The 26,069-nt window shown below is 43.5% G+C and overlaps 2 protein-coding genes across 4 annotated transcripts in view; one reads left to right on the top strand and one right to left on the bottom strand.

The window, feature by feature from the left end:
• Positions 1–22,584, bottom strand: part of ZNRF3 (zinc and ring finger 3) — a 114,098-nt gene extending 91,514 nt beyond the window's left edge. Inside the window, exons 1-2 of one of the 2 annotated variants that reach the window (XM_040576649.1) lie at positions 22,322–22,584; positions 20,465–20,631 (exon numbers count right to left, since the gene is read on the bottom strand). Coding sequence is in view for 1 of the 2 variants with exons in the window: in XM_040576648.1 (XP_040432582.1) it covers positions 4,115–4,351 (237 nt within the window). In the remaining variant the exon portion in view is untranslated. Of the gene's footprint in view, positions 1–4,114; positions 4,562–20,464; positions 20,632–22,321 lie in introns of those variants that run through there. The other variant, XM_040576648.1, reaches the window with a different exon arrangement.
• A 187-nt stretch (positions 22,585–22,771) lies between these two features.
• On the top strand, positions 22,772–26,069 carry XBP1 (X-box binding protein 1). 2 transcript variants are annotated; one of them, XM_040576644.1, is made up of 5 exons: positions 22,772–23,112; positions 23,182–23,278; positions 23,359–23,487; positions 24,091–24,254; positions 25,022–26,069. In XM_040576644.1, exons 1-5 carry the CDS (start codon positions 22,823–22,825, stop codon positions 25,209–25,211), a joined length of 870 nt encoding a protein of 289 aa, XP_040432578.1. In that variant the 5' UTR covers positions 22,772–22,822; the 3' UTR covers positions 25,212–26,069. The 2 variants fall into 2 exon arrangements, with proteins under 2 accessions (XP_040432578.1, XP_040432579.1); XM_040576645.1 differs by having other exon boundaries at positions 22,850–23,112; positions 23,359–23,514; positions 24,159–24,254.

The raw sequence follows: 26,069 nt of genomic DNA, 5'->3' as shown, positions 1-26,069 counted from the left end.
AACTAACATAAAACCAGTCGCTGTTGTCTTCATATTCTAAGAGCATAACTAGCAAAGAAAACATCCAACAAGGTGGTGACTCAAAGCCACAAATAATTCCACTTCCTCAGTTTGAATGGCCTTCAGGCAGTCAACTCAAGCAAGAAGAAAGAAACTCAACCTGCCTGCTCACAAAATAAAAAAATTATGATTTTTTTTGGTGGTGTTTTCTATTCTCAAAGGACACAAGCATTTCCTTGATTCAGTCTCCTGTGATTATTGCCAGACTTCTACATATCCACACAGTTATCTCAAGTCACTGTTTTCGACACTGTTAAAAACTCTGCTAATACTTTGGAGTGAAAAGCCTACCTGGCAATTTTGCAATTTTTGCATTTTGAGAAAACAGATGAAAGATCAAAAGTTATTCAAGTAAATAAGGGGTGGGAGGCACACTGAAGAAAGGAACACACAGGCACATGGTCTAGTTCTAAGCTTCCCCATCTTCTGCAACTGGAAGAAGATGGGCAGTGGCACTGCTATAAGGAACGACTGCAAGAAGTTCAGAAATGCCCTACTTCTGTTTTCTTTCTGGAGCTTAAGCTCAGAGCTATGCTTGTTCTCCTGAAACTGTTAACTTTTGAGCACAAAAAATATAAGCAACTGGAGATTATGTAATCCATATGTCACTTCTGTTCAATGGCTACATGAAGTTCATTATTCCCCTACTGAGGCTTCCAAGCAGAATCAAATCAACCAAAACCCAAACTTTTATCACACATGAAAAACCATGAATAATATTCCTAAATCTTTCCTCCATACCGCTTCTCTTTAGAAAATGTATATATTGGTAAACCATCTATATGACTGTATTCAGCAGCATACCTAAGGGAGTAGTAGCAAAAAGAAAGACTTAGAGAATTAACAACAATGAATGTGTATCATTTTTTAATAACCCAGAATTTTTTATATAATCCAAAACAAAGACTAAGTTCAGTCCTCATTTCCCAGCACCTCACCTGACCAGTATCATCATAACAACGATTTTGCAAGAAACAAGGCATTTGATGTTCCACACCTTAGCTATCAGACAGAACAAGCAACTGGAAGAGAACCTTGCCCAGTACAAGCAGAATTGAGATATATAATCCCTCTCCAAGCAAAAGAGGCACTGCTAGTCAAATCAGCGATGCCTGCTATCCTAGCACTATAAGTCTGTGGCCATGTAGCATCCAGTTTGACACAGAACTGCATCTGAGCTTTTGGTCAGAGTGCTGCAAGAAATCTCAACTGTAAGGACTTCATTGGTCATAACTTCATTTTAGAGGTTTCAAAGTCTTGTTTTCCCAATCACTCTCTAATCAGAAGTTTTCAATTTCCAGTCTCAACCATACTAATGCCAGGATATTGCCCCAAGAAACACAAAATATTCCAGTATGCCAGATACCACTGAGACAGTTAGACTTTTGAGCAGTTTAAGGACCAGCTGACACAGCAACCTAGGGATGAGTTTGCCAAATACAAACTGTGGCCACATTAAAGAAGGCATATGAACATTTCATCTCTCTGAAGAGTTATTCTGGTAGACACTTGACCCTAATAAGACTTGGTCATAATAACATGAGAAACAATATAATAGCATACCACTGCTGGATAGGAATCTGAGCAATAACCAGTTTAAGAGTGAATGTGTGACCTATCAAAAGCTGAAAGTGCATTGTTTTTAAAGTTTTTTTTTGTTGTTGTTCCGAGACTTTCAACACCGATGAGTAATTGATGCTATTAACATAAACAAAAGTAAGTCTTTGTGTAGTCCAAAAACCACAATTCCTTTGATTCATTCTTTAATGCGTGCCTGATTTTCAAGAATTTCTAATATTTCATTTTAATGAAAAACACATTTTGAAAGAGCCATGCGCATTGACAAAATGGTTGGGGCCAAGAGACGCTCGTTTAACTGACTGATGAACCACTGCTGAACAGGTTCTTAATACCATGAGCTGCACGATCCCTTTCTAAATGTCACAGTGAGCTTTAAATGGTGATCCAAACCAGCAAATTCATACAGTTTCATAAATACACAGCCCAGTTGAAAAGCAGAGGCAAGACAACATTGTGAAAATGTTTGCGAGTTTTGGCTCTGAAAAATTCACTTTCAGGAGATGAAGGAAGCTTGACACTGACAAGGATGCGATGTATAATCTAAAACATCAATGGTTAAAATGCAACTGATAGTATTTAGTCTAGCTGCTCTGGAGCAATGTTTGACGTTTTCTCTTCTCCAAAACACAACTAGCATACCCCATGGCTCAGAAAAAAAAAAAAAAAAAAAAAAAAAAAAACAGGCTGTACATGATGTAAGTATGTTATCTAGCAAACATACAGATAAACAAGCAAAACAGTTTATTGAGTGGTAAATGACTGTAAAAGATTTGCCACATAATTTGGTAAATCTTTTTAGTCTTTCCTATTTTGGAGGCTGTCTATTCAGGTATTAGAGGAAGCAGATGGTTGATGTTACACATAACAAGCCTCCAAAACTCCATTTAACACATCTCCTTAAAGTTATTCAAACCTGAGTCTTGAACAAAGAGTGTATTTCTTTTTCTCCACTTTCACCTACAATCTCAAGAAAAGCATGACCTCAGCAAACAGCCTCTGTTCTACTCTTAACACCAACACCTGATGCATAGTGAAACTTTAGTGTCTCTTGCTTTCCCCAAAGTTACAGAGTTGAGTCTAACACATATTGTTTTATAATGTACCAAAAGGATAGAAAATGTCAGTATCAGCTTCAACCCCTAATAGCATTACCTTTTTTAAAATGTCAGAAACATGCATTAATTGTTCCATCCCTATTTTCTCTGGAAGGATAAATAAAAATGCTTATCAGCAGCTTGTCCTCACAACTCTTTTGCCTGAAGTGAATTTTTACAACAAAGCCTCCTGGTTGAAACTATTTTGAAATTACATGCACTAAAAATCAGTATTCTTTTGAAGTAAAGAAGAATAAAAGTTTTGAGACTCACGTATTTGCGGTTTTAGCGTTTTACTAGTTTTTAGAGGTTACTAGCCACTAGATTTCTTTTTAATTATATATACACGCACACGGACACATGTATGTATGCATACATACACAGAACTCCGCAGCTGTTAATACGGACTGCTACTAGCAATTGCTTAACAGTCAAACTTATTAAAACACCATTTAAGTCATTTTTCTTTACTTAGCCAAAGGCAAAAAAAAAATAAAGTCAACAATTACAAGTGACTACAAAGAAATTCGATAAGCACTTCAAGAGTTTCAAACAGAGCAAAGAACAGTTGCCTTCCGATTAACACAAACATTATTTATCCGGTGAAAAAGTCAAGAGAAGCTTTCATAAGAAGGAATCACTTCACAGAGATCCAAGAGCAGGCGTACCGGGCATGCGAACCCAGCGGTGCACGCAGAACCAACGTCCAGAAGGAAACAAAGATGAAAAGCGAACGCCTGCCGCAGCGAGCGTTCTCCTCGGCGCCTTCGCACCGGGCTGCTCGCTCGGGAGGCGCTGCCCCGACGGCGCCCCGGCGGCCGGGCCGGGCGGCAGCCGACCGAGCGCGCGCCCCGCAGCCCGGCGCGCAGCGAGGGGCCGTCCCCGCGCCGCGCTCGGCGGAGGGGTCCGGGCCCGCGCCCCCGCCGCTGCCCCGACGGCCGGGCCGGGCGCACGGCGCTGCGGAGCGGGGCCCGGCGCGGCCGCCCCGCCGCTCCCCGGCCGCAGACGGGGCCCGGCGCGGCCTCGCGCCGCGGACCGCGCGGCTCGGTCCGCCGCGGGGCAGCCGTCGCCGGGAGCCGCGGGCTGTCAAACCGGGCTCCGGCGCCGCCGCCGCCGGCAGCCCCGCGGGGCTCCGCGCCGGCCCGGCTCGGCGAGGCCCCGGCTCATCGGACCCGCCGCCGGCGCGGAGCGCGGCGGGGCCTTTGTGCGCCAGCGCGAATCTGTCACCGCGGCCGCGGCGCCCCGCGCCCCCAGGCCGCGCGGCGCACGTGGGGCCGCGGCCCGGCCCGGCCCGGCGCGGGCTTTGTGCCGCCAGGTGCCGGGCGGCCGGGCCCGCGGAGCCATCTTGGGGCAGGCGGCGCCCCCCGGCTGGCGCTCACCTGCACGATCTCGCCCTCAGCGCTCAGCGTGGCCCCCGCGCGGGAGAAGCGGCCCTGCAGCCCCGTGGTGTAGGTGGTGTAGTCGCCGCTGGGGCTGGACTCGAAGAGCACCACCTCCACGAACGCCGTCTCCTTGCCCAGCGCCGCGCCCGGCGCCGCGGCCAGCAGCAGCCCGAGCAGCAGCAGCGGCGGCGGCGGCGGAACGGCCAGCCCCGCGCCGGCCCCGCAGCCCCTCATCGCGCGGCGGGGGGGAGCGGCGCCCCGCCGCCGCGCATCGCTCGCGAGCGGCTCCAGCTCCGGGGCCGGGGTTCCGGGCGGGTCAGCGCCCCATGGCAGCGGCCCTCCTGCCGCGCTGCGCTGCGCCCCGCTCCTCGCCGCCGCCAGCCCCGCGCTCCCCGTCCCTCGCCCCGGCTCCTCTCCGCCCTGCCAAGCCGCTTCCCTTTCATCTGCTCCACGTGACGGCCACCGCGGGGTTATCTCCGCCCTCCGCGCGTCTCTGACCCGCTCCGTCCCTCCCTCGGCGCACACACGGCCCGCGGCTCGCCGAGCCGAGCGGGGAGGCGCTGGGCGCAGCGTGCGGGCGGCCGTGGGGCGGCCCGGCCCGGCCCGGCCCGGCCCGGCCCGAGCACCGCCGGAGCCGCGAGGGCGGCCGGGCAGCACCGCGACGCGCGGCGCTCGGGAAGGCCCTGGCAGGGCCGGGCTGCCCACGCGGGTCAGGCCTGCAGGGTCGGGAGCGCCTGGGCTGCCAGAAGCGGCCCGTGGCGCCCGCCGGGACCCGACCCGCGGTGCCGGGGCTGTTGGGCTGCCCGGCCCGCGAGGCCGTCGCGAAGCGGCGCAGGCGGTCTGCGGGCCGCGGCGGCTGGAGCGGGCCGGCCGCAGCCTCCGGCCGCCGGGCTCCTGCTAGCCTGCGCCTGCGGAGTGCCCGAGTGCAGGAGGCACGGAGCTCCTGGGCGCGATGGCTTCGCAGCTGCTGGTGGTACACGTCCCGTGAATGGACGCACCCTGAGCGGCCAAGAGCCCTCTTTATATCTTTATAACCAAATGCGCCATTCTTTCTGTGAAGGAGAGATGCTGCTCCTCTGCAGCATGTGTGTGGCAGTAATCTAACGTTTGCCATTTCCAGCATGCTGCTAGCATCCAGCATGTTCCTTATGTGCGTGTAGAGCAGGAATGATCCAGCTCCTTGAACTCGGTACTCTGCAAGAGTATGAGACAAGACAGTCAGATCCTTAGTGTGACACAGTGAGCAGCATTAGCTTAACAAGTCACCGAACATTTCCCCATTGAGGAAGGGTCAAGAAGGGATCAAAGAAACATACGTTCTGAGCTTCTACCGCAGGCCACAAAATACCCCCACAACCAGAAAGACAAGTACAATGGATCCAAGGCTGCCAAAACTACTATATGCGTAGAATGGTAGCTGGAAGGAGCATCATTGTGGTGCTCTAGCCAGGTTACAATAGAGAGTGCACTACGCAAGCTCAAATGTGGTCAACACGCATAATTTTTATATTATGAACTTATGGTTCAGTATGATTTCAGAAAGGCATAGCATCTACTGCACTGAGTAGATCTAGTGCACATTAATCCCTTACTGCAAACTACCTCTACTTGAATTTCCTTCATCTGTGAAACAAATGGCTGATATTTGGGTATCATAGGCTTCCCTGCATCATAATCAACATGGGAACAGGTTAAATGATGAGACCTCTGGGAGATTTTCTCCCAGTCAGCTACGTTATCTCAAAACATGTAGCAAAAGGTGAGATGTATGCAGAGGTGACTGTTACTATGATGAGGGTTGCTGTTATCTGGTCCCTCCTGAATTTATCACGAGGAAAGTCTTTTGACATTCAGCTAGTTTTCTTTCTTCAATAACTTCAGTGGTTTAAGCAAATGACATCTGGACTTTTTAACCTGATGCCTTCTCATTCCTTCAGGATTCCAGAAGAGGTTCTGTAGGCCCTATGCTCTTCTGTTCTTCTTCCCTCTAATGAGAATAGGTCTCTAAAATGAAGAATCAAAACATACCATGTCCTCTTGCTGCTCCACGGATGACTCACTTTTCTTACACCCTATTCACCTGTTTCAAGAAGTCCTTTCCAAAAGTCTTGAGTAGGATTTTGTACCTCAAGGAAAATATTTTAGAGATAGCTCTGCTCTCCAGTGCTGTAATAAATGCATTAGGCTTCCCTGTTTATCCTACCTGACCTGTGCCAAGGGGTAGATCTGATCATGGGGTCCTTCCTACCAGCCCAGCCACATTTTGCTTCTTTCAGGATAGGAAGAACAAGAAAAGAACAGGAAGCCATGAGCTGCTGAAGGACAACTGCCTACTTCGCAAATCTCCCCAAGCAGCTGCTTCCTGTATCAGAATGGGACTTAATCAATCACAGTGCTGAAGGAACCATAAACTACTATAGAGCAGACAGCACTGAGGACATGCAGCAACAAAGCGTTAAAGGAGTAAACTCCTACCGCATGGAATACCTATCCATTTGCACGTGAAAGGCAGTGAAGCAACTCATTTTTAGTTAATAGTTTTATTTCTACTTAGAGTGTTTGAAAGCAGCTTGCTTTTCTAAATCCATCCTCCGTCAATGTTTTGAGATCAAGTCACCATTAAGAACAATGGAATTTTTTCCTGACATTCATCTGACCCATTTATGACATTGTTAAATTCCATAGACCCCCCCTTTTTATGTGAATTGTATTTAATTTCTAGTCTTTGGCAAGTTTTTATACCCTGCTTGTCAGATTTGGGATGTCTTTTTTCACGACGTATTTTTCTTGTAAAAAAATACCTGTGCCACTGTAAATCAAATTATTTCACTGAATGCTTTATTATTTAAGGTAAACAGCTTAAGTTGTTGCAGGTCAATGCATCTCAACTGTCCTAAACTCAATGGGTATCTAATCAGAAGACGGGCAGTAGAAAGAGTTAGAATTTCAGTGTCAGAAGTTAATGGGGTGTGCGCTTGTTGTCAAATAGAAGGTAACAAACACTGCCTCTTGCAGAATACATTGTCCAGTAGGACACCCTTACATAGCTTGGAGGAACTGCCCAGCATTATTATATTTGTTCCCCACTGTTGCAGGCACAGTCAGAGCCCGAGGACAGTTTCAGACTGGATGTGCCAACTGATGAGTTTTGTACTGAGCACGCCTTGCCATACTTCGCAGAAGTTTGCCTGTTTTGGTGGAAGTACTTATTTTAAAGAGCTCTTCCTTTATCACTTGTTCCACTTCAGTGATGCCTCCTTAACTATGCCAATGTAGCTTTTGTGGAGCTGTGTGGCAAATTGGATTAGGGAAGAGACCCACGCTAAAAACAGCCCAGGAGGGGAAAGATTATTTTTATATTGAAGCAGCAAGCTAAAATAGTATTGGGAAGGGTAATTTTAGGTGTGGAGATGTGAGCTGGAAATCTAGGAGTTCTAGGAGGCCTGGACAAGAGCTCAGCGTGTGTGAAAGACAGCTTCAGTCCTACAAAAGCTGAAAAGAACTTGACATCCCTGATTCCTAGCTGTGAAACTGAGAAGTTGAGAATGCTGTGTCCTTCTCTGCTGGTCAACAAAGTGGATTTGAATTTACTGTGGCAGTCTAAGGGTTCAAATGTTAGGCAACTCTGTAAGTTTCATTGCATCAAACTTAAATGCCCCCAGTAAGCATCCATGAACACTACATTCCCCCCCGCCCCCTTCTATTTAATCTTTTAAAATTACATAAACACCATACCCTGAGATATTAGTAAGATTTCAGATTTAAAGATCAAGAAAATAGGGAGTACCCAGATTAGACAATTTAACAGTGATCTTGTTCCCTGTCCACACATACTATGAAAGTCTTCTGTTACATGGGTACATTTTTCCCCATAGGGCTTTGCTTCACAGAAGGATCCCATTGCAGATAAAAATCAAGGAAGTACAGGGAAAAAATATTATAGATAAGACCCTTGCCTTAGTTGTTAATGAAACACAATCATCAGTACTCTTTGGATATTTTCTAGGAATAGGCTCTCTTATACCCACCTAGAAGTGGTGTCTTTCCAGATTAGATTGAGAGTTAGGAATGCAGAAATGGCAGGACAAATAAATCTGGAAACTAACTAGTGAAAAACATAGGAATGGGGCTCTATACAAAAAGTAGACAGCATCCTAGCCCCAAAATAAAAGCCAGTGAAGGTACGATCCACCCTCCAAAATGATCCATATCTGTGGACTGCAGGCACAGCAAAATCTCCCCGCAGTAAAATACCAAAGACTGACATGAGGCACTAGGTCTCAGGTCCCTGAGTTCCCCCTACTTGGGCAGAAATCCAAGCAGGAGGTTGCAGAAAAAGAAAGGACTGTCTATCATTAAAGCAATCAAATATTTCTAATTGGCTTCCTTCCCAGCTAGCAGCATATAGCTGCCAATTCAGTTATGCCATAATACTTCAAATACGTTTTCTTTTTTCCCCCTACACAGCAAACCAAGGTACAAGTTCTGAAATACAGAAGCCTCAAACATTTATAACTGCAACTGAGGTCAATGAGAGCTGTGATTTTAACATAATGAAATGATATATAACGCCAAATGGTCTGAGAAAGTATGTCCTGAAAAGAGGGCAGTCAACATCAATGGATGCTTTTGACACTAAACTTCCTACGTCTCATTTTCCTGGCAAAGAAATAGGTACTATAGGGCCCTCCTCCTCCCACACTGCTCCTGAGAGAAAACAATGTTAGTGTAGTACCCACAGACTATTGTGATTAATGTTACAGAAAAAGCCCAAAACAAAATTAATGATTTTGTACTGAGAGCAAAGATGGAATATTGTGCAGGAAGTACAGCTCTGCACATCAGACAAGAAGAAAACAAAACACTGATAACCACTCATAATGTGATCACCAGCCATGCTCAATATTAAATGAGGCAGTAATCCAGCTTCCTTGATCTTTGCCATCTCTACATTTGAAAGATGTCTGAAAGCTGCTTTCTGTCACATCCGTGCAGTCAACCACAAATACAGCACACTGGAGAACCCCTTGAGAACCTCTTTTAGCCTCATTTCATAATGAAATTAAACATGTGTTACCTGCCTGACAGCCCCGTCACCGTTATGGACATATTAGCTACTTTTAACAAAGCTTAAGGGCAGATCAGAGGTCTTAAGACAGTACATTCTTGCAAATTTTGTGAAAATCAGATGCTCTGGACTTGGTACTGCAGCAGCATCCAGAAGAACATGCAGGAGACAGTAACAGCCAGGGCAGCAGAAAAACATCTAGGAAACTGAGCTTTTTCAATTCTACTGCCCAAAGAACAGTCTGTTTGTTGTTGATCTTACAGGTTTGTTTGTTTGTTTAAAAAGGATCCTTTCTAATGTATCCCATTTAATTAACATGAAGCTTTTGTAACTAATGTGCATTTTAAGGAGTTACCACTGTGAAATGACATAAAGAAATGTGTGCATGTAAATGTTTGGTATAGAACAGTGTCCCTTGGGGGGGGGGATGGTGTTCAGCTGTTACACATTCTGCGTGGCAGAAGCCAGAAAAAACGTATGTGCACAGCAGCAGATTAGCCACAGCATATGTTGTCTTTTGCACGATGGGGATGCTTAAGGAATGTGAAAAGCAGGGAAGACGAGAACTCAGGTTGCTGAAGGGAGGCAATAAGGGCAGGGGCCCAGCACTATTAAGAAAAAATATACTGAAAACAAGGTATCTTTGGGTCTACTGTTTTGGCACTAGCTTGTTTATCCTCCTGACTACTGAGAGACCCTGGCTGAAACCTAGTATCAGTTATTAGTATAGCAAAGAGCAGATGACATTTTCAATTAAGTGCTTTCTTATGACAAATTACCAAAACCCAACCTCTTCTAAGCTACCTGACAACCTGCAATGCTCTTAGGTTTTGCTTATTTAGCCTGTGATAAGTAGAGCAAAAACAGCACTCAAAAGACTGGCTGAACTTTCAGCCAGTAATAATGTGAACTTTTAAAGAATTTTTCTCAAATATCATCAAAAATTTTAGCACAACAATGGAAAATATGGTTCCTTCTCAAAGAAATAAAGAAACTAACCAATGAGCATGGATTAAAAGTTTACTTCAGTTACTGCGAATTTTGAATTTGTCTGATTGAGACTGTCTTCAGTGTCAACAAGACCTTATGTGGAGCATAATTCATCTTTCATTTACTTTGTAAAGAAAAAAGGAAATCTCTTAAAAGGGGCAGCTCGAACACATGAAGTAGTAAGAAAAACATGGTTCTTACTCCTGTGACTTATCATAAGAAGTGATCTGATAACACCAGATAATTCAGACTGGCATATTTCAGTGGGAAATCCATTTACAATGGTAAGGGCAACATGTCACTGCAGAGTCCAGTGACTGTCTCCCCCCACTGGTGAGCAATGACCTTTTCATATTTGTGTTGTAACAACTGAAGTATTTGCAGTACTGTAACCACATAGAAGGTAATGGCACTCTTTTTCCTTTTAACTAACTGGTATTCATCAGAAGTTTCACCACAAGCTGCCATTTAAGAAAAAAAAAAAAGAGAGAGAGGAGAGAGGAGTGGAGGAGAGGGGATTATTGCTATCTCCAACTAATAAAAAATTTCTGATTATACAGGACCAAAAGAGAACGCTAGATGAGAATAATAATTTAATTTGGGGGAGGGGGGGAGCAAAGTCCATTAAAGAATCACCTTCTTTCTCCCCCCGTGAAGAACAATAGTATCTCACTTCAGCATTAGACTTTAAATAATAATTCTGACACACCTTCAGGTTGAAAAATCAGTCTGTGTATGATGACTGCAGACAGTTGTGCTAATTCCTAAATTATCGCTCCAAAGCATTTGGAGAAGGATTGAGAATGTGAGCATAAAAGCAAGTTACCATGAAATAACTGCGGGCATGAGATTACTTCACGTTAACTAGAGGACGTAAACGTGCATACAGTTACCTCAAATTGCTTCTAGGTTATAAATTCACACAGTAGCTTAATCATAGTCATTCACTTGTTCATCCATGCCTAAGACACTGCCTTTTCTTTCAAAGTCCAGGTCAGACTCAAGAGAAACTGAGAAAAATATCACTGACTGATCAAAAAGAAACACGCCAATACAACTGGATTGAAATAAAAGAATTATGATTAAACATTACATTTTAAACACTGCCAAAATAACAAAGTCTGGATAGTACCAGTGGATTTGTTGGTAACTCCTGTTTAAAAATTAGTCAAAGTATTCTAAGTATTCTTAATAATGGTTTATAAATACCATAAATGCCTGTTTTAACTGCAACTAGCAATTTTCCTTTGAAGTTGATTTGCATCTCCGTTTCCGTCTGCTGTCCTTCCTAGAGGAAGAACTGTCTGCCATTTCCTTTGATCAAATCATTAAACTTAAGCAAAGGAAAAAAAGGGTCCCACAGTATAACTGTAAACTACATTGACTCAGCATCTTCCTTCTACATTACAGATATTTATTTAGCATTTACTTTGGCATTCTGGGCTGTTATGCTACACTCAAGTTTAAGAAGCAAGTGGTGTTTCAGAGGCCCCCTTGTGTAGATTAAAGAACATCATTGAGGGATTCAGTACATACTTTGATTGCACTGTGCAGTGCAGTGACATCTACCCTTGCTTTAAATGGGTATCAGAAGCAATTTAACGTCAGCAGCAGAGTTCTGTACAACTGGATAGAGGTTCTGATGACCAGAGGGACTTACTTGACTCTTAACTGAGTGAGAAGGTAAGTTTTTCATTAGAGTAATTCTTAAACCAAACTTGAGAACTGCGTTTTCACAGTAAACTGTACCTGAGAAGTCCTCACAGCAGAACAAGTAGCCATACAAAGGATGAAGAGAACCGCTTATCTCAGTCATACCACCACATGTGCCTTTCCAGATGATTTCAGTAACTGTAAACTCAGACTTTCTACTGTCCATGTTCCCTACATGTTTTAACACCACCCTCTGCAGAGACCAGGACTACAGCATATTTCATAAGCAAATGAAATTGCTGTACCTCCTAATAAGCATGTAAACAGGAGATACATCATTTTCTGTGTAAATTCGTGTACATGCCTGCCCATTTTAATCACCAGGTAAAATTGTTATCCTACATCTCTGGAGACATGATTGCACAGCACAAAGGCTTAGGTTTGACTGAAAGCTTTACTCAAGTATGCCTGAGTGCCTGATGAGTTTCCATTACTGAAGCAGCATCAACAGTTATCATCTTTTGGTACAGGGAAATGTATCTCCAACACCCCTTAGGTCACACCTGCTGCTGCATTTCAGGAAGAGATGCTGAGATGCACTAAAGCAGAGCAACCAGTAGGTGACCTCCTACACTTGAAAAGCTAGAGAAGTTCCTTTGCCCACTGGCGAAACACACCAAGTATGTATGAAACGTGCCAAAATATCTCCAGAAACATTAGTCTGAATTAAAGATGCCTCTCATACCCTTCATTTTCATGCACTCAAATTTTACTATTGCAGTTATGAACAAAAGGCCAACTGAAATGGGCAAAATGTTTTTAATATTTATGAAAGATATGTTTTCATCATTATCATCAATTACTCTAATTTAAATTAACAAACTATTGTCACTTGTCAGCTCAATTAAAAAAACAAAACAAAACAAAAAACACTGTGTCAATTTATGTTAAGAAAAAAATGTCATCTAGCTGTGACTTTCTCTTGCTATTTAAAGTTAAAATTTGGAAACACAATTTTTCTAAGTTAACCAGCATTGAAGCAATCCAAATTAATCAACAGACTAGTCACAACAGCTTCAATGATATTAAAAAAAAAAAAAAAAGTGAACAAAACTCCCCGCTAATGTTTGAAAAATTAAGGTTTCCAACGTCTTGAACAATGTGTATTTATTTAAATCTGTATGAAGTGCAAACATTCTGATTTAGGAACCCTTCACTCTTTCTGTAAAAGTACAATTGTCTACTGAAGGGAAAAGATAATAATTAATCAGACCTGCAAAACTGAAATATGTTAAACCATACTAAAAATATCCTTATTTAGTTAACTGCAGCCTTTTCTTTTTGCAAACTATTGTACAATATACAGCACATGTTTATATGAGAGTTGCAATGCAGTGCAGATATGCATGATGTACTGATTCCTTCAGGGCAGGCACAAGAGATCATGTAAGCAAAGAAAGAAAAACGAGTACTAAGAAATAAACTAAAATTGTTACTATATGCTATTTGCTCATGTAAAATCTTCACAAGGACAGGCAGGATCAGTAAGAACATCTGGAGCCAAATTTTCCAAAATTATCTTTGGAAGCAATATCCCTTCATTCTGCAAGAAGTACCTTCAAATACATCCACACAAATGTCTTTCTCTGTATTTCTAAACCTGCACCCCCAATTGCTATACATCAGCTCTACTCAGTTCCAGTTACAACTTCACTGAATCCTAGATTATTGTTAATTTTGTGTGTTCATCATGGCATCATTGTAGAAAGCAGACTGCTTAGCATTAGCTGCTTAGCACTAAAGTTAATCAAGCCTTAGGCCGTGAGAAACTACACTTGTAACATTGGTGTGAAACTGCATAGCTAAGATCAGAACAACTAGCTTTGACCAGCAGATAAGGGAAATATGCATAAACTTGAAAAGGCCACAGGCCAAAGATACCACCAAGGAAACCACAGACGAATGAACTGAGAAGCAAGGAGACCCCAGACAATAATGACTGACTGGAGAACAGCAGAGCACTGACAGTGTCGCTATAGGGAGGTTACTTCATAAAAACTACATAAAACCAAAGCCAATATGAAATGGAGTCCCTCTTGAGAGGCGCCCAGCTCGAGCTGTAGAATTGTGTGAGACGAATAACCATCTTTCAGATTACCTGATTCTTAAGCCATGGGACCCTAGGGTCAGATCAAAAGAATGTTGACAGTAGAATAATTCTGCATTAATTCCTGTATTAATGGGGGCAGTGGTGTAATTCCTTCAACAGTTTTAGTGACCCAGGTAGGCTGCTGGGCAATCACCATTAGACCCTCTCACCTCCAACTGTCTATTTGCTGGCATCAGGTGAGTTCACCCAGGGCCTTGGGGATGGGAGGTGCTGACTGGTGAGTTTTAAATTTACGTTTTAAATACAGGTTAAATTCTGGGAGCGTGCTGAAGTGGGAAATATACCTACCATAGAAAAGGGGACACCTTTAGCCAAAGTACTGGGAAATTAGAGGAAAATAGATGAAACTACAGGTGGACCACAGCATATGGGTTATTATCTTTGCAAGTATCTTTATAGGTATCGTTGTATGTATACAGTACTGTAATTTGTGGTGTAACCAAAAATCAACTTATGTTAGAGGCTATTGTTATTCAACACCCATATAAGTAGCCGGTATGCTAATAAAAAAAAAAAGGAGACTGTAGAAAAAGAAATATGTAACAGCTTAGCACTAGTAACTAAAGTTGAGGAAGCCTTAGGCTGTGGGAATGTACTTTTAACCTTTTGTTTTTAAATGGAGAAACCAGTAACCCAGAACCAGTTGAAACTAGAATACAAGGGAGTAGGAACAAGACTAACTACAAAGTTTCCTAACTTTTGAGATAAGAGCAAGAGAGAAGTCATAAATACAAAGAAAGGCCTGGAGACAGAAAGACACCTATAAGGAGAAGGTGAAGCCCCAGGCTCAGAAATGCTGTTGGATAACATAGATGGCATGCAAAGGAGATGTGGAGGAGTGAGGACTATAAATCAGAAGGCTATCGGACAATCTAGGTCACTCCTTGGAGGCACCCAGCTCAAACTGTCAAGCGTTATATTAATAAATGATCACTATTATAATAATGAGCTGATTCGATTTGAGGCATTCAATTAGGGTTGAACCAAGTGAAGTCGGAGGTGGTGATAGCATAATTCCTGCAACAGGTGGCTACAGCATAATTGGAACCATGGTCCAGGTGGCAGCTGCGTAATTCCTACAATAGCATGTAGCAGTTTGTTCTCTTTGAAAAAGCATCCAACATAAATAACATACATCACATATTTCCGAAAAACACATTTACATACAATCTAAATACTAACTGATGAGCAGCAGAGAGAAAAAATTAAAGGTTAAATTTAACATGCCTTGAGAAAAAAAGAAGCAAACAAGGGCAATTTAGTTGCAGCCACCTGCATAAATTTACATTCTAGTACCAGTAATTCCTAATGAAAAGTTGGTTCTTGCTACTGCAATTGTCATAAACAAAGTTTTAAGCAGAATTAGATACATGGAGTATTTCCTGTGCTGTTGCTGTCTATTCAAGCAGAACTTGGTCGTGGCAAGTGCCACACACCTGGGCAAGTTTGGTCCTGATACAGCAGCTAGATTTGTGTCATTGAGCTGTTTTGTGAAACCTGATGGTTTCCACTGAGCTTTGCATAAATAGTGATTTTTTACAATAATCAAAAGTTTTTATTTATCTGATTACTTGGAAAGCAAAGCTACTCACAGTCTTGGTATAAAGCCCACTAAAAACCATGAAGAGCCTTCACAACTCCAACAGTATTTGAAGCCTTAAGACTATAAACGCTTCTCTATTTAATTTAACATTGTGACTAGTGTTTCTGGAATCAATGTATGGTACAAGTTGCTGTTCTTGCAGCCCCTACCTCAAGCAACCCACTATTTAAAGTGAACAATATATAAACAATACAAAATAATTTCAAAGCACGTAATTAATGTGTATAATGTGTCAGCTGTTGATACTAATTGCAATGGACAAATCCCACACTACTAAGTTTAAAGCCAAGAAATAGACTTCTGACTTCCAAAAAAAAAAAAAAAAAGCAATTAAATTGGGACTGGCTAAAATGAAAAAATTACTACATTAAAAATTGATTCATTCATGCAAAGGTGAATTAAGCAACTATTTACTCTATTTCATCTTATGTATTAAAGACTTACCTAAGTTACAAACTCTGACAGGAACTTTTAATTAATCACCCTAAAGCACTGCATTTTCCACATTCAGTTACTAGTATACAATCCATTTAATTAGAATAGAAAGAGCTTCAACCATCCCAGATCAATTACCTGAAAATTATCATTAAGATCAAGTGCTAACAGAGCAAATGAAGTTACCAGAAAGGAATGATAATAGACTTGCACCTCTGTGAGCACCAGCTGTTATCCTTCACCCCCAGAGCATTCAGCAAAATAAAAAGGTATGAGGTAGGAGGCATACAATTCTGATAACGCTCCTCACATTTTGGGTCATGCTGAACTTATGATGAGACTGAACTCATTCCTAACTTGTTATTTCCTGATAATTTTTCTCTGCCCCTTTTCATGGTGGCTCTCTTATGACAGCTGGATACAGGCTTCTGTGTACAAAAAAAATAAAATAGAATTAGGCGAAGGCACTCAAGCAGAAGAATGTATGGAAATCATTTCAAAATTACAAAACAATAAAGTTGCCAGGACTCTCAGGGGCTCTGAAGTTCTAAGAGAATTCCAAAGCCTAGGGAATAAAGCCTAAGAAATAGGAGAAGGTATTTCCTTTCAAAAGCTAGCACTGCTCCAAAGAAGAGCTAGGTTTTGCCAGCAGGAAGTAGTCATCAAATTTTCCTAAGCACAGTTGTTTACCTCCCAGAGTATTTCCAAGCAGAGGCTCCAGTTCTGAACCAGGATGTGCAAACAGGAAAATTTACTGGAACAGGAGCTTTTAGGTATGTGAGATTTCAACAGTTGGCTACTTTCCTCAGAGATCTCACTCAGTACGTTAAATATTTACACAGAATCCAGAACACAGGCTGCCAGTTCACTGGGACAGTAAAACAGCAAGTTCGGTCTCTCTTTTATTGCCTGTTCTGCAACATCACCCCTAAAGATGCACTCAAAGTATCATCTCAATTGAGTATAGTACTTTTATCTTTGTCCTTTTACTTGTAACTACCACCACAAATGCATCATCACGCATCAATGTACAGAAGTGGACACAATACCTCTCAAACAACATCACTTCTAAAGAGAGCTTGCAGCACACAACTCTATCCTTTAGTTTGGCCAAGACCTTAATCACATCTGGAAATTATGTCAAAATGGGGCATCTTCCAGAACCTCAAAATCCTGCATAATCAGCACAACTTTCAGGTCCACATTTTCTCATCAGCTATATTGGCAGAACTTTGCAGTGGAACACCGTGCTTAGGACCAAGCTAGAAAGAAAACAGCCAAGGAGCTGAAGTAGAACTACAGCATGGAAATAGGTATTACAGTCAAACAAGTCACAGCCAAGCACCAGAGATGCCAATAGTGGAACCTTTATAAAGGAAAAGGGAATCCATGCAATGAGATAGAGACAAGGATGAAGGCATGGTGTTGGAAAGGGATGGGCTCAACATCCGTTAAGCAAGGTAGTTATAAACAGAAGCCAGAACAAAGCACATACCCAAAGCAGGACACTGAACAACCACCTCCCCTAGCCTGTGAGATTCATTCACAGATCAGATAGTTCCCTGATACCCACCAGATTCCCTGACCCGAGCCTACTTTCCTTGCCAGCTGGTCCACTGCTGTTTAATTCCCAGTTGAGTCTCTCAGGGACGGGCAGATGACATAAATCTTGCCAAGGGCATCCAGTCACTATGTATAAAACTCTGTTTACACGACCAATGTTTGCAGAGCTTTCCAGTAGTGTTTCATTTTTACAGAACTAGTAGCACAGGGTTGCTGGTAAACATTCCCTTCCCTTCACTGCCCTTCCATTTACTGTGTTGTCTATAACTTTTCTCCTTTTAAATTCCCATGAACTTAAAAGGAGAAATTACTCCAGTCTCTGAATATGCAGGAGAAATTTGTTTCTGTCAGACAAAACACGAATCAGACTAAGAGCTCTTTACCTCAAAATTCTGAAATTTCCTTGTAAACAAGTAAGGTTTGTCTTTAATAATCAGTATTCTGTGACTGGTGGGTGGGGGTAATCAGCTTTCAGATGAGAGCAGCAGGGATTGGCAGGCTACCTCTATACTGAGACCTCTGCTACTTAATACACATGCCAGTTTTCTGAAAAAAAAGTAGTAAATTGACAAAAAAATGCAAATATTACTTAACTGTATAGATTTGTTTATTTCCGGTCTTACCTAAGACCAGGTAATTCTTTAGTTTTAGAGGAAACTAACAAAATGAAGCATAAGGAACTATAATGCAAGTGAAATCCAGTGAACAGAAGAAATATATAGATGCAGGGAACATTCTGACCTCTTTATATAGGTCGCTTGATCTTAAATTTACTGTTATTACTCCAAAAAGAGACTACATATCATCAGAGCATGTTAAGATAAGACTGCTGCCTTGTATTCTGTTACAGTAAAATAAGGAATTACACAAAATGTAAGAAGCCATGAAGCATGAATGATTTTGCTGACAAAAAAAATCTGTGGTGCAAAAAAAGTTATTACAAGACAGGGTAACAATGGAGGATCATACTTAAAAAAAAAAAAAAAGTTAATCACTTTCTATACATGCTCCTATTGTCAATCTTTCAGAACTTGCCTTTTCACCTGCCTGTTTTTATAAGGTCCTGCATGAAATTTATGCCTACTGAGCTACCAGCAAAACTTCGAATACGGCACAACCTCTTTGAACATGGGCAATGCTGCTAAACTGCCTAGAGGAGCTGCAAGGTGGGCTTCCATGCCTTTGGCTGCTGAGAATTCCAATGAAAATGGTTGAAGACCCTCCTTTCCTTGAAAAAAGCCCTTGTAAAAGGTCCAACCTCTAGCCAATCTTCATGAACGTCTGAGTTAACTCAGACATCTCTTGTGAATCAGAAGCAAAGCTTCATTATAATGGTGGGAAAAAGAATTCTATTGGGATGGGGAGACAGAATTCCAGTATCAGGACATGTGATCTGTGTCACAAGATGTACACTCTCTGAATGAACATACACTGTCTGTAGTGGCTAAGACACAGCTGTGGGAGAAAATATAGAACTTCAGCATGACGTTCCAAAGGCACTGGAAGAAAAGGTGTAACAAGATTCACTCAAGGTACAAATGTGATAGGATCTCTCCCTCAACCACAAAAGCAACTTGGGTCAAAGTACTGCACTATACTGATGACCAAAGTAAGAATCTCCAGACTATACCTGTGGCTCCCACACATGTCTAAGATGGAAATGAGGCAGACCTACCATTGTTCATTGTAATTCTGGGTAGTAACAGGTGCCAGTAACGTATGTGGACAGAACATCAGGGTGAAGAAATAGAATGCAAAGTGTTTGTAAGATGCTTGCATGAGAACCAGGGTTTGAAACTGGACTCAGTCTTTTCCACGCTTTTACGGTGACACACTGGAAGCAATCATAGAAGCCAATGAGGCAAAGTTTCAATAATAAGTATTAATGGAGAAAGGATGATAGCCGAGCAAAAAATCACCTTTCTGCAGCACTTGCTTGAGACGCTGTAAAGAGAAGGCAAAGCCAACCTCACTTCCTACAGAATGCAGACAGGTTGGCAGCTCCACGCAGTAAGCAAAGGATACAGATTCTGCATAAGTCATCTTAGTATAGCAGTACCACCTTTCTGCCGAGGAAGAGGTATCTCACTGTTCCTGCTAGGCTTGACAGCCTTTGCTGAAAAGTGCTATACCTGTTATCACCACCTTACCTGTAAATTGTTGTGACCCACTACAAGAATTAAGAGCAGCCCTTCCATTCAAACCCAGAGGAGCAACAAAAATCCCATGTCTCCAAGAAGCCTGAACTGATAAGACCAGAAGAAATAGTGTTGCCAGTACCCCCAGAAAACCCAGTAATATGGCTGAAGCGAAACATTTCCCCTGCTCCAGCTAACAATAAACTCAGCAGCTATGTTAGTAGAGTTTTTTATAGAAAGATAAGGTGAATCTCCACCTGAAGACTGAAAGAACTAGAATTTTGAGAGATGCACTTTTCCATCCCAATGTGTATTGATGAAATTTAAGAATAAGTAAAATGGATACAAAGCATATTACAAACATTATGGGTTTGGAATAACCTCATTTTAGGCTGCAGAACAGTTCCCCTTCTCATTTATTCAGCTATTGATACAGAGCTGGGAATACGCCAGCTGTTGACATGAGCTCAACGCCCTAAGCAACCTTCCAAGTGTGTTAGACACGCATTGGGCAAACAAGCTCCTTCTCAGACTATTACTTAAACCTATTAGTTAAACTATATTTTCTCTATACTCTCCCATTTCTTTCCCTCCTTTATTCACCCTTTTTTCACATGTAGATAACATTCAACTCATATTTCTTTCTCTGTATCTGAGAAAGGGGAAAGCCTATCCACCTTTGTTAAACAAAACTATTTCCTTTGGTGGGTCAGCCACCTGAACATACCACATAAAAGTGTGTTGGCAGGAACTAATGTTGTTTCTGGCGGGACAGCCAACAGTATCCTCACTGGCACATCCTTTAGATGGTGGTGCTGAACTAAAAGGCAGGGTAAGAAGCTTTCTTGAATAACTTGAGTACTGTCATGTGGATCACAGGCTTGAATCCAATGACTGAAAAAACAGAAATATGAAAAAAGGAACATGTAAACAGCAAGTTTGAAAAAAAATGGCAAAAATCAGAATTAAACTTGAAGTCCTTTAATTACAACTTTCTGAAAGGGTGTCTCAGTTCAAGACAAGCTTTATTTAACTTTTTAGTTTCCACTTACCAGTAGATTACCATATAGTTAATAAAAGATTCTATGTATCCTAAGGCAGTAACATAATATTTATAAGCCTAAACATATTCTCAGTAACTATACCACTGCTAGCCTTAGCAATGCTACTACAATTACTCAACAAGACAAGACTAGAGGGTCTCAGGGCTTTCCTTTGCCAGCTGTTACCACTAACACCAAGCATGTTAATGGATACCATGATTACATTCAGTAAGAGTGGAAACCACCAATGCCAATGGCAGCTTCCAGTTCTGTCACTGTTCCAGCCTGGTCACATACCACTGTTACATGGCTCTTGTACCCCTAGCAGCACATATGCACTTCTGAAGTTTACTCATGATCGTAACTGTTGGCTGTAGAAGGAAAATGATGCTTTTACTCTGGTTCTTTTTAAAATTAATCGGAAAAATTAAGTCACATAGAGATACAAAATTAGGGTTTTTCTTCAGCCATAATGCTAAGAAATCTGGGTATCTATATGACAAATCACATCATAGCTAGTTTTAGTAGTATAGCTACAATTATCAGAAAGCAGCACAAGCAGGGGCAGCCTGTCTGCTTTAAATGTTCAACATTTTCATTTGCTGTAAAAACGTGCAACTTATTTGACACAAATGTCTGATATTAGCAAAATATATTAATATTGGTCCGCATTTTGTTAGAAAACAGTAAAGCTTTTAATTTTGATTATAATTAGAGAATAAATATGATTACAAACCCCAAAGAGACATACAAAGGAGAAGCAGTTAGTTTTTAACAACAGGTATCTGAGGGGCCAAGCGGGACCAGAACAAACAAGTTTTTTGCACTCAGAATAAAAGGCTTATCAAAAGTTGCCACAATTTTCACAAAAGCATCAAAGTAGAAATGTGAACTATCAGACTTAACTAAATGTCGTGCTGCAGTGAGTAAGGAAAGAACAAACAAAAACTTACAAATGCAGTTTGTTCTTTGTTATCGTGAAAGCCTGGCAGTACTCCAATACTGGAATAATTCCAGACAAGCACACCAGTTGTGCAGTGCCTTTGAACTTTTAAAGCTAATGTTTTTCCTTTAATGTTTAACATCTTATCTATTTTAAACTCACTATATGGGTGGATTTCAGAAATAAACTCAAGGAACCAAAATTTTAACATTTCACAACCACTTGGTAACAGGCAACTAACCGCCTTTGAGCAAATCCTGGGAAGCTTAGGGCACTGAGGTATGGCTGACATTTCAAAACAGAGTGCCCTAGGAAGCTGCCTATTATTGCTTGCACATTGTTGAACAGCTGAATTTGTACATGCATGATATTGCAAGGCTTCCTAGCTACAAAACCTCTAGTTGTCTGGGTCTGAAATAGCTTGGATTTAACGTCAACCCATTACGCTTTGTCAACATTCCCCATTAGATAATGCGAAAGGGGTACTTCTCACTTATCACATGGTATTGCTGCTGCTTATAAACACATTCAATTCAAAACAGAACACCTGGAGCACTGCTGCAGGCTCTCTAGCAGCTTCTACTTGCCTGTCACTAACCTCTTCCCTGTTTTCAGACCCTTTGCACAGCATCCAGCACAGCTCCGTTCCCAGCAGTTGTGTTCCCACAAATGCCGGCCCTTTCCCTGCTTTCTGTTGGGATTTGGGACAGACGGCATCTGGGATGCCAGAAACGGAAGTTTTGCTGTGCTGCCACCTTTAACCCTACCCGGTCCCCGTGCCCCAGACACTGCTCAAGCTGAGCGCCCCCCACACCCGCTGCGCAGCAACCACACCCGGCGGCCGGCGCCGGCGAGGGTCCCACGCGCTCCCGGCCGCGAGGACCGCCCCCCCCGGGACCCCCCCGGGACCCCCCCGGGACCCCCGCTTCCGGCGTCCCCCCCGCTTCCGGCGTCCCCCCCCGCTTCCGGCGCCCCGCGGCCTCGCCCCTCCGCCACGCGCCGCCGCTCGCCGGCCGCCCCCGCGTCTGATGCAATCGCTGCCCGGCCTCGCCTCCAGCCGCGGGCGGCCCGGCGCCGCTCGTCACGCTCGTCACGGCCAATGAGGAAGAGCCACGATGGCAGAAACCCGGGCGGGGCGGCAGCGCCCGCAGAGCGCCGCGCGCGCCGGGCCCGGGCCGTCCTCTCTGCGCCGGCCATGGCAGCGCTCCCCGGGGCCGCGGCCCCGCGCCTGCTCCTCATCCCCAGCGAGGCGGCCGAGCCCGCCGCCGGCCGGCGCCTTTCCGTCGTCCTGCCGGCAGGAGCGGCCCCTGGTCCCCCGGGGGCTCCGCAGCCGGCCCGCAAACGGCAGCGGCTCACCCATCTGAGCCCGGAGGAGAAGGCGCTGCGCAGGTGAGTGGGGGGCTGGCGGCGCGGCGCGGCGGGGCAGCCGCTGGGGCTGACGGCAGCGCTGCCCCGCAGGAAGCTGAAGAACCGCGTGGCGGCCCAGAGCGCCCGGGACAGGAAGAAAGCGCGGATGACGGAGCTGGAGCAGCAGGTGGTGGAGCTGGAGGAGGAGGTAAGGAGCTCGGCGGCCCCGCGGGAGGGTGGCTGCGGCGGCACCTGCTGCGACCCCCCTGCCTGTGCGGCTCTCTGCAGAACCAGAAGCTGCTTCTGGAGAACCAGCTCCTGCGGGAGAAGACGTGCAGCCTTTCCCTGGAGAACCAGGAGCTCCGCTGCCGCCTGGGTTTGGATGCTCTGAAAACAGAGAAGGAAAGCGAGTCTCAGGTGAGCATTGTGGTGTTCTCGGTGGCTGTCTTGCTCTGTTTCTCGGCAGAGCCTGTCAAGAGTCGCTGTGCTCTAGGAGGCAACTGCGTGGCAGCACCAGGGAGCACTGATCCCAGTGTTGAGAGTCTCTAGGCTGAAACAGGTATGCTCTGAAGAGAGCGTGCTTTGTGTGCCAGAAATGCTCTTGTCTTCCGAGCGGTGGCTTTCCCACAGATTGAGTAGTTGTTGAGTCTGAAGCGAGCACCATTGGTAGTGTGGGAGATAGTGAGCTGGTTAGTTCCAAGCTGTTTTACATCATCTGCATTTCTTTGTTATACTGTGGAAGCGAAATAAAAATTCTTACAGTTATGTGTGGCTGTCTCAGAAAAACAGGGGAGATAGTGAGAGCCCAGGCTCTCATTTAAAAGTGGTGAACAAGATGGGTTTGCAGAGGTATAGAAGTTTGAGTCACCTTTGCAAGTGGTCTCATCTCTTCAGGCCGCTACTGCATAAGCAAGGAGAGACTAATGGGGGAAGCCTTTGCAGAGAGAGCATGGTCTTCAGGATGCTGTATTGTCTGCCAGAACATCTGTGATGACTGACAAAGCTTTTTCTTTGGTCCAGGTCGTGATGGAATCACAAGTGGATGAGATCGGGTTGGTGACCGGGTCCGCTGAGTCCGCAGCACTCAGACTACGTGTTCCTCTGCAGCAGGTGCAGGCCCAGCAGTCACCATTTCTGACAAATTCCACATGGATTCTGATGGCAGTGACTCTTCAGATATTGAGGTAAGCATCTGCTCCTGTCCTAAATGCCCATGAAATTCAGAACCACTGTGGATTTAAGACTCAGTTGATAACTTGATGTAGAGTTTCTTGATGACTTTCCATAGTTAGCTTGTTTTTTAAGCTTTGGAATATCATACCTGGGCCTCAAGACAGCTAGGGATCCTGCGAGTACAAGACAAGTTAATGCAACTTAAACAAGTCTGGCTTTTGTAATCTGAGATAATATTGCACAGAACAGTCTCTTAGTTCTTACAGCAAAGCATGCAAATACAAAATGCATACTGTGCTTTTACTGTTGTTGAAAACAGATAATTATTTTCTTGATGTCTGATACTTGACAAGGCTGTTGGAACTTAAAGACTGTCCAATATGAATCTCTTTTAGAAACTTAAAGACAGGAAGGTTACACACCTTTTGGTCGTGGGCGTATCTGCCTGCACCTGGTTCTGGTGCTTGCTCTGTGGACTCAGCAGATTCTATGGTGTTTTTATGCAATAGGTCTAAGATTTTGAGGAGCTTCTAGTAGAGATTGAACATCTAATCCAGAGTTTGACAAAAATCTCTAGTACCCTTACAAGAGAACTAATGGACAGAAGTTCTGAACAATAAGTAACTTTCTGTTCTGATAAGTGGTGTTCTTGGTAAAACTCCTAGTTCTGTGATGTTAGCATATTTTAACTTCCAGGTGAGGGTGGACTGATGCTGCAACAGATGTTTTGCTGTAATAGTTGCAGGCTGTCTTTCTAAACCAGTGTTTTATTCTGCAGTCTGATCTCCTGTTGGGCTTTCTGGACAGTCTGGACCCAGAGATGTTTCTCAAATGTGCTGATTCAGAATCAGCATGCCTGGAAAAGCTGGAGGAAGAGATCTGTGGAGAAACAAATTCCATACCGACCTCCCCCTCTCCCTCTTTGGGGTCCCCATCAGCTAAGCTGGAGGCCATTAATGAACTCATAAGGTTTGATCATGTATACACGAAGCCCTTAATATTGGAGATTCCTGTTAAAATGGGCAACCAAACCAATATGCTAGTGAAAGTTGAGGAAGTATCTCTCTCTCCATCTGAAGACAAAGCTATTGCTGAGATCCCAGCCTCTGTGAAAGAGGAACCTGTAGACAGCTTCATGCCAGAACTGGGCATCTCTCATCTGCTTCCCTCTCCTTGTAGCCTTGCAGCCTCAAGTTATCTGTTGGATGCTGGTAGTGACTCAGGATATGAAGGATCCCTGTCACCTTTCAGTGATATGTCCTCTCCACTTGATACTGACCATGCCTGGGAGGATAGCTTTGCAAATGAACTATTTCCCCAGCTGATCAGTGTCTAACTCAGTGTTAACTCTCCCTGGTTAACTATTCTGGCAGGGTAATAGGATATGCCCCTTGAGGGGTGTGTGTGTGGGAAATCAAGTGTATACAGAAAAATGATCATTTCTACCTAAGAATGCTGGTAGGTGGGGTGATGGCCAATGTATTATGGCCAATGTATTTCTACTGGTATGAAGAAAAAAAAACAAAAAACACGTAGGGTGTTGTCCCTGTGTCTGTTGCCCCCCTCCCCCAGTGTTGGCTTATGAGAGAAGTTGGTTTCTCAGTAACTTGGCAATTTGGCTGAACCTGAAAATCAAAATATTCATTTTCTTTAATGCTGAAAGCTTTAATGGTCTATTCAGGTATAGACAGCTGGGTTAAAACTACATAGTCTGTACATCTTATGGATTTACTGTGTAAATGCTTGTTTTCCATTTGCTATGTAGAGTTGCTTTCTCCATTTTAATATTTAACTGTATTGGTGCAATTAAAGTGCAATGCAGCTCA

This window comes from Cygnus olor, chromosome 17 (assembly GCF_009769625.2).
Source record: "Cygnus olor isolate bCygOlo1 chromosome 17, bCygOlo1.pri.v2, whole genome shotgun sequence".
Classification (NCBI taxonomy): domain Eukaryota; kingdom Metazoa; phylum Chordata; class Aves; order Anseriformes; family Anatidae; genus Cygnus; species Cygnus olor.
This window is presented reverse-complemented; position numbering and strand designations above follow the sequence as displayed.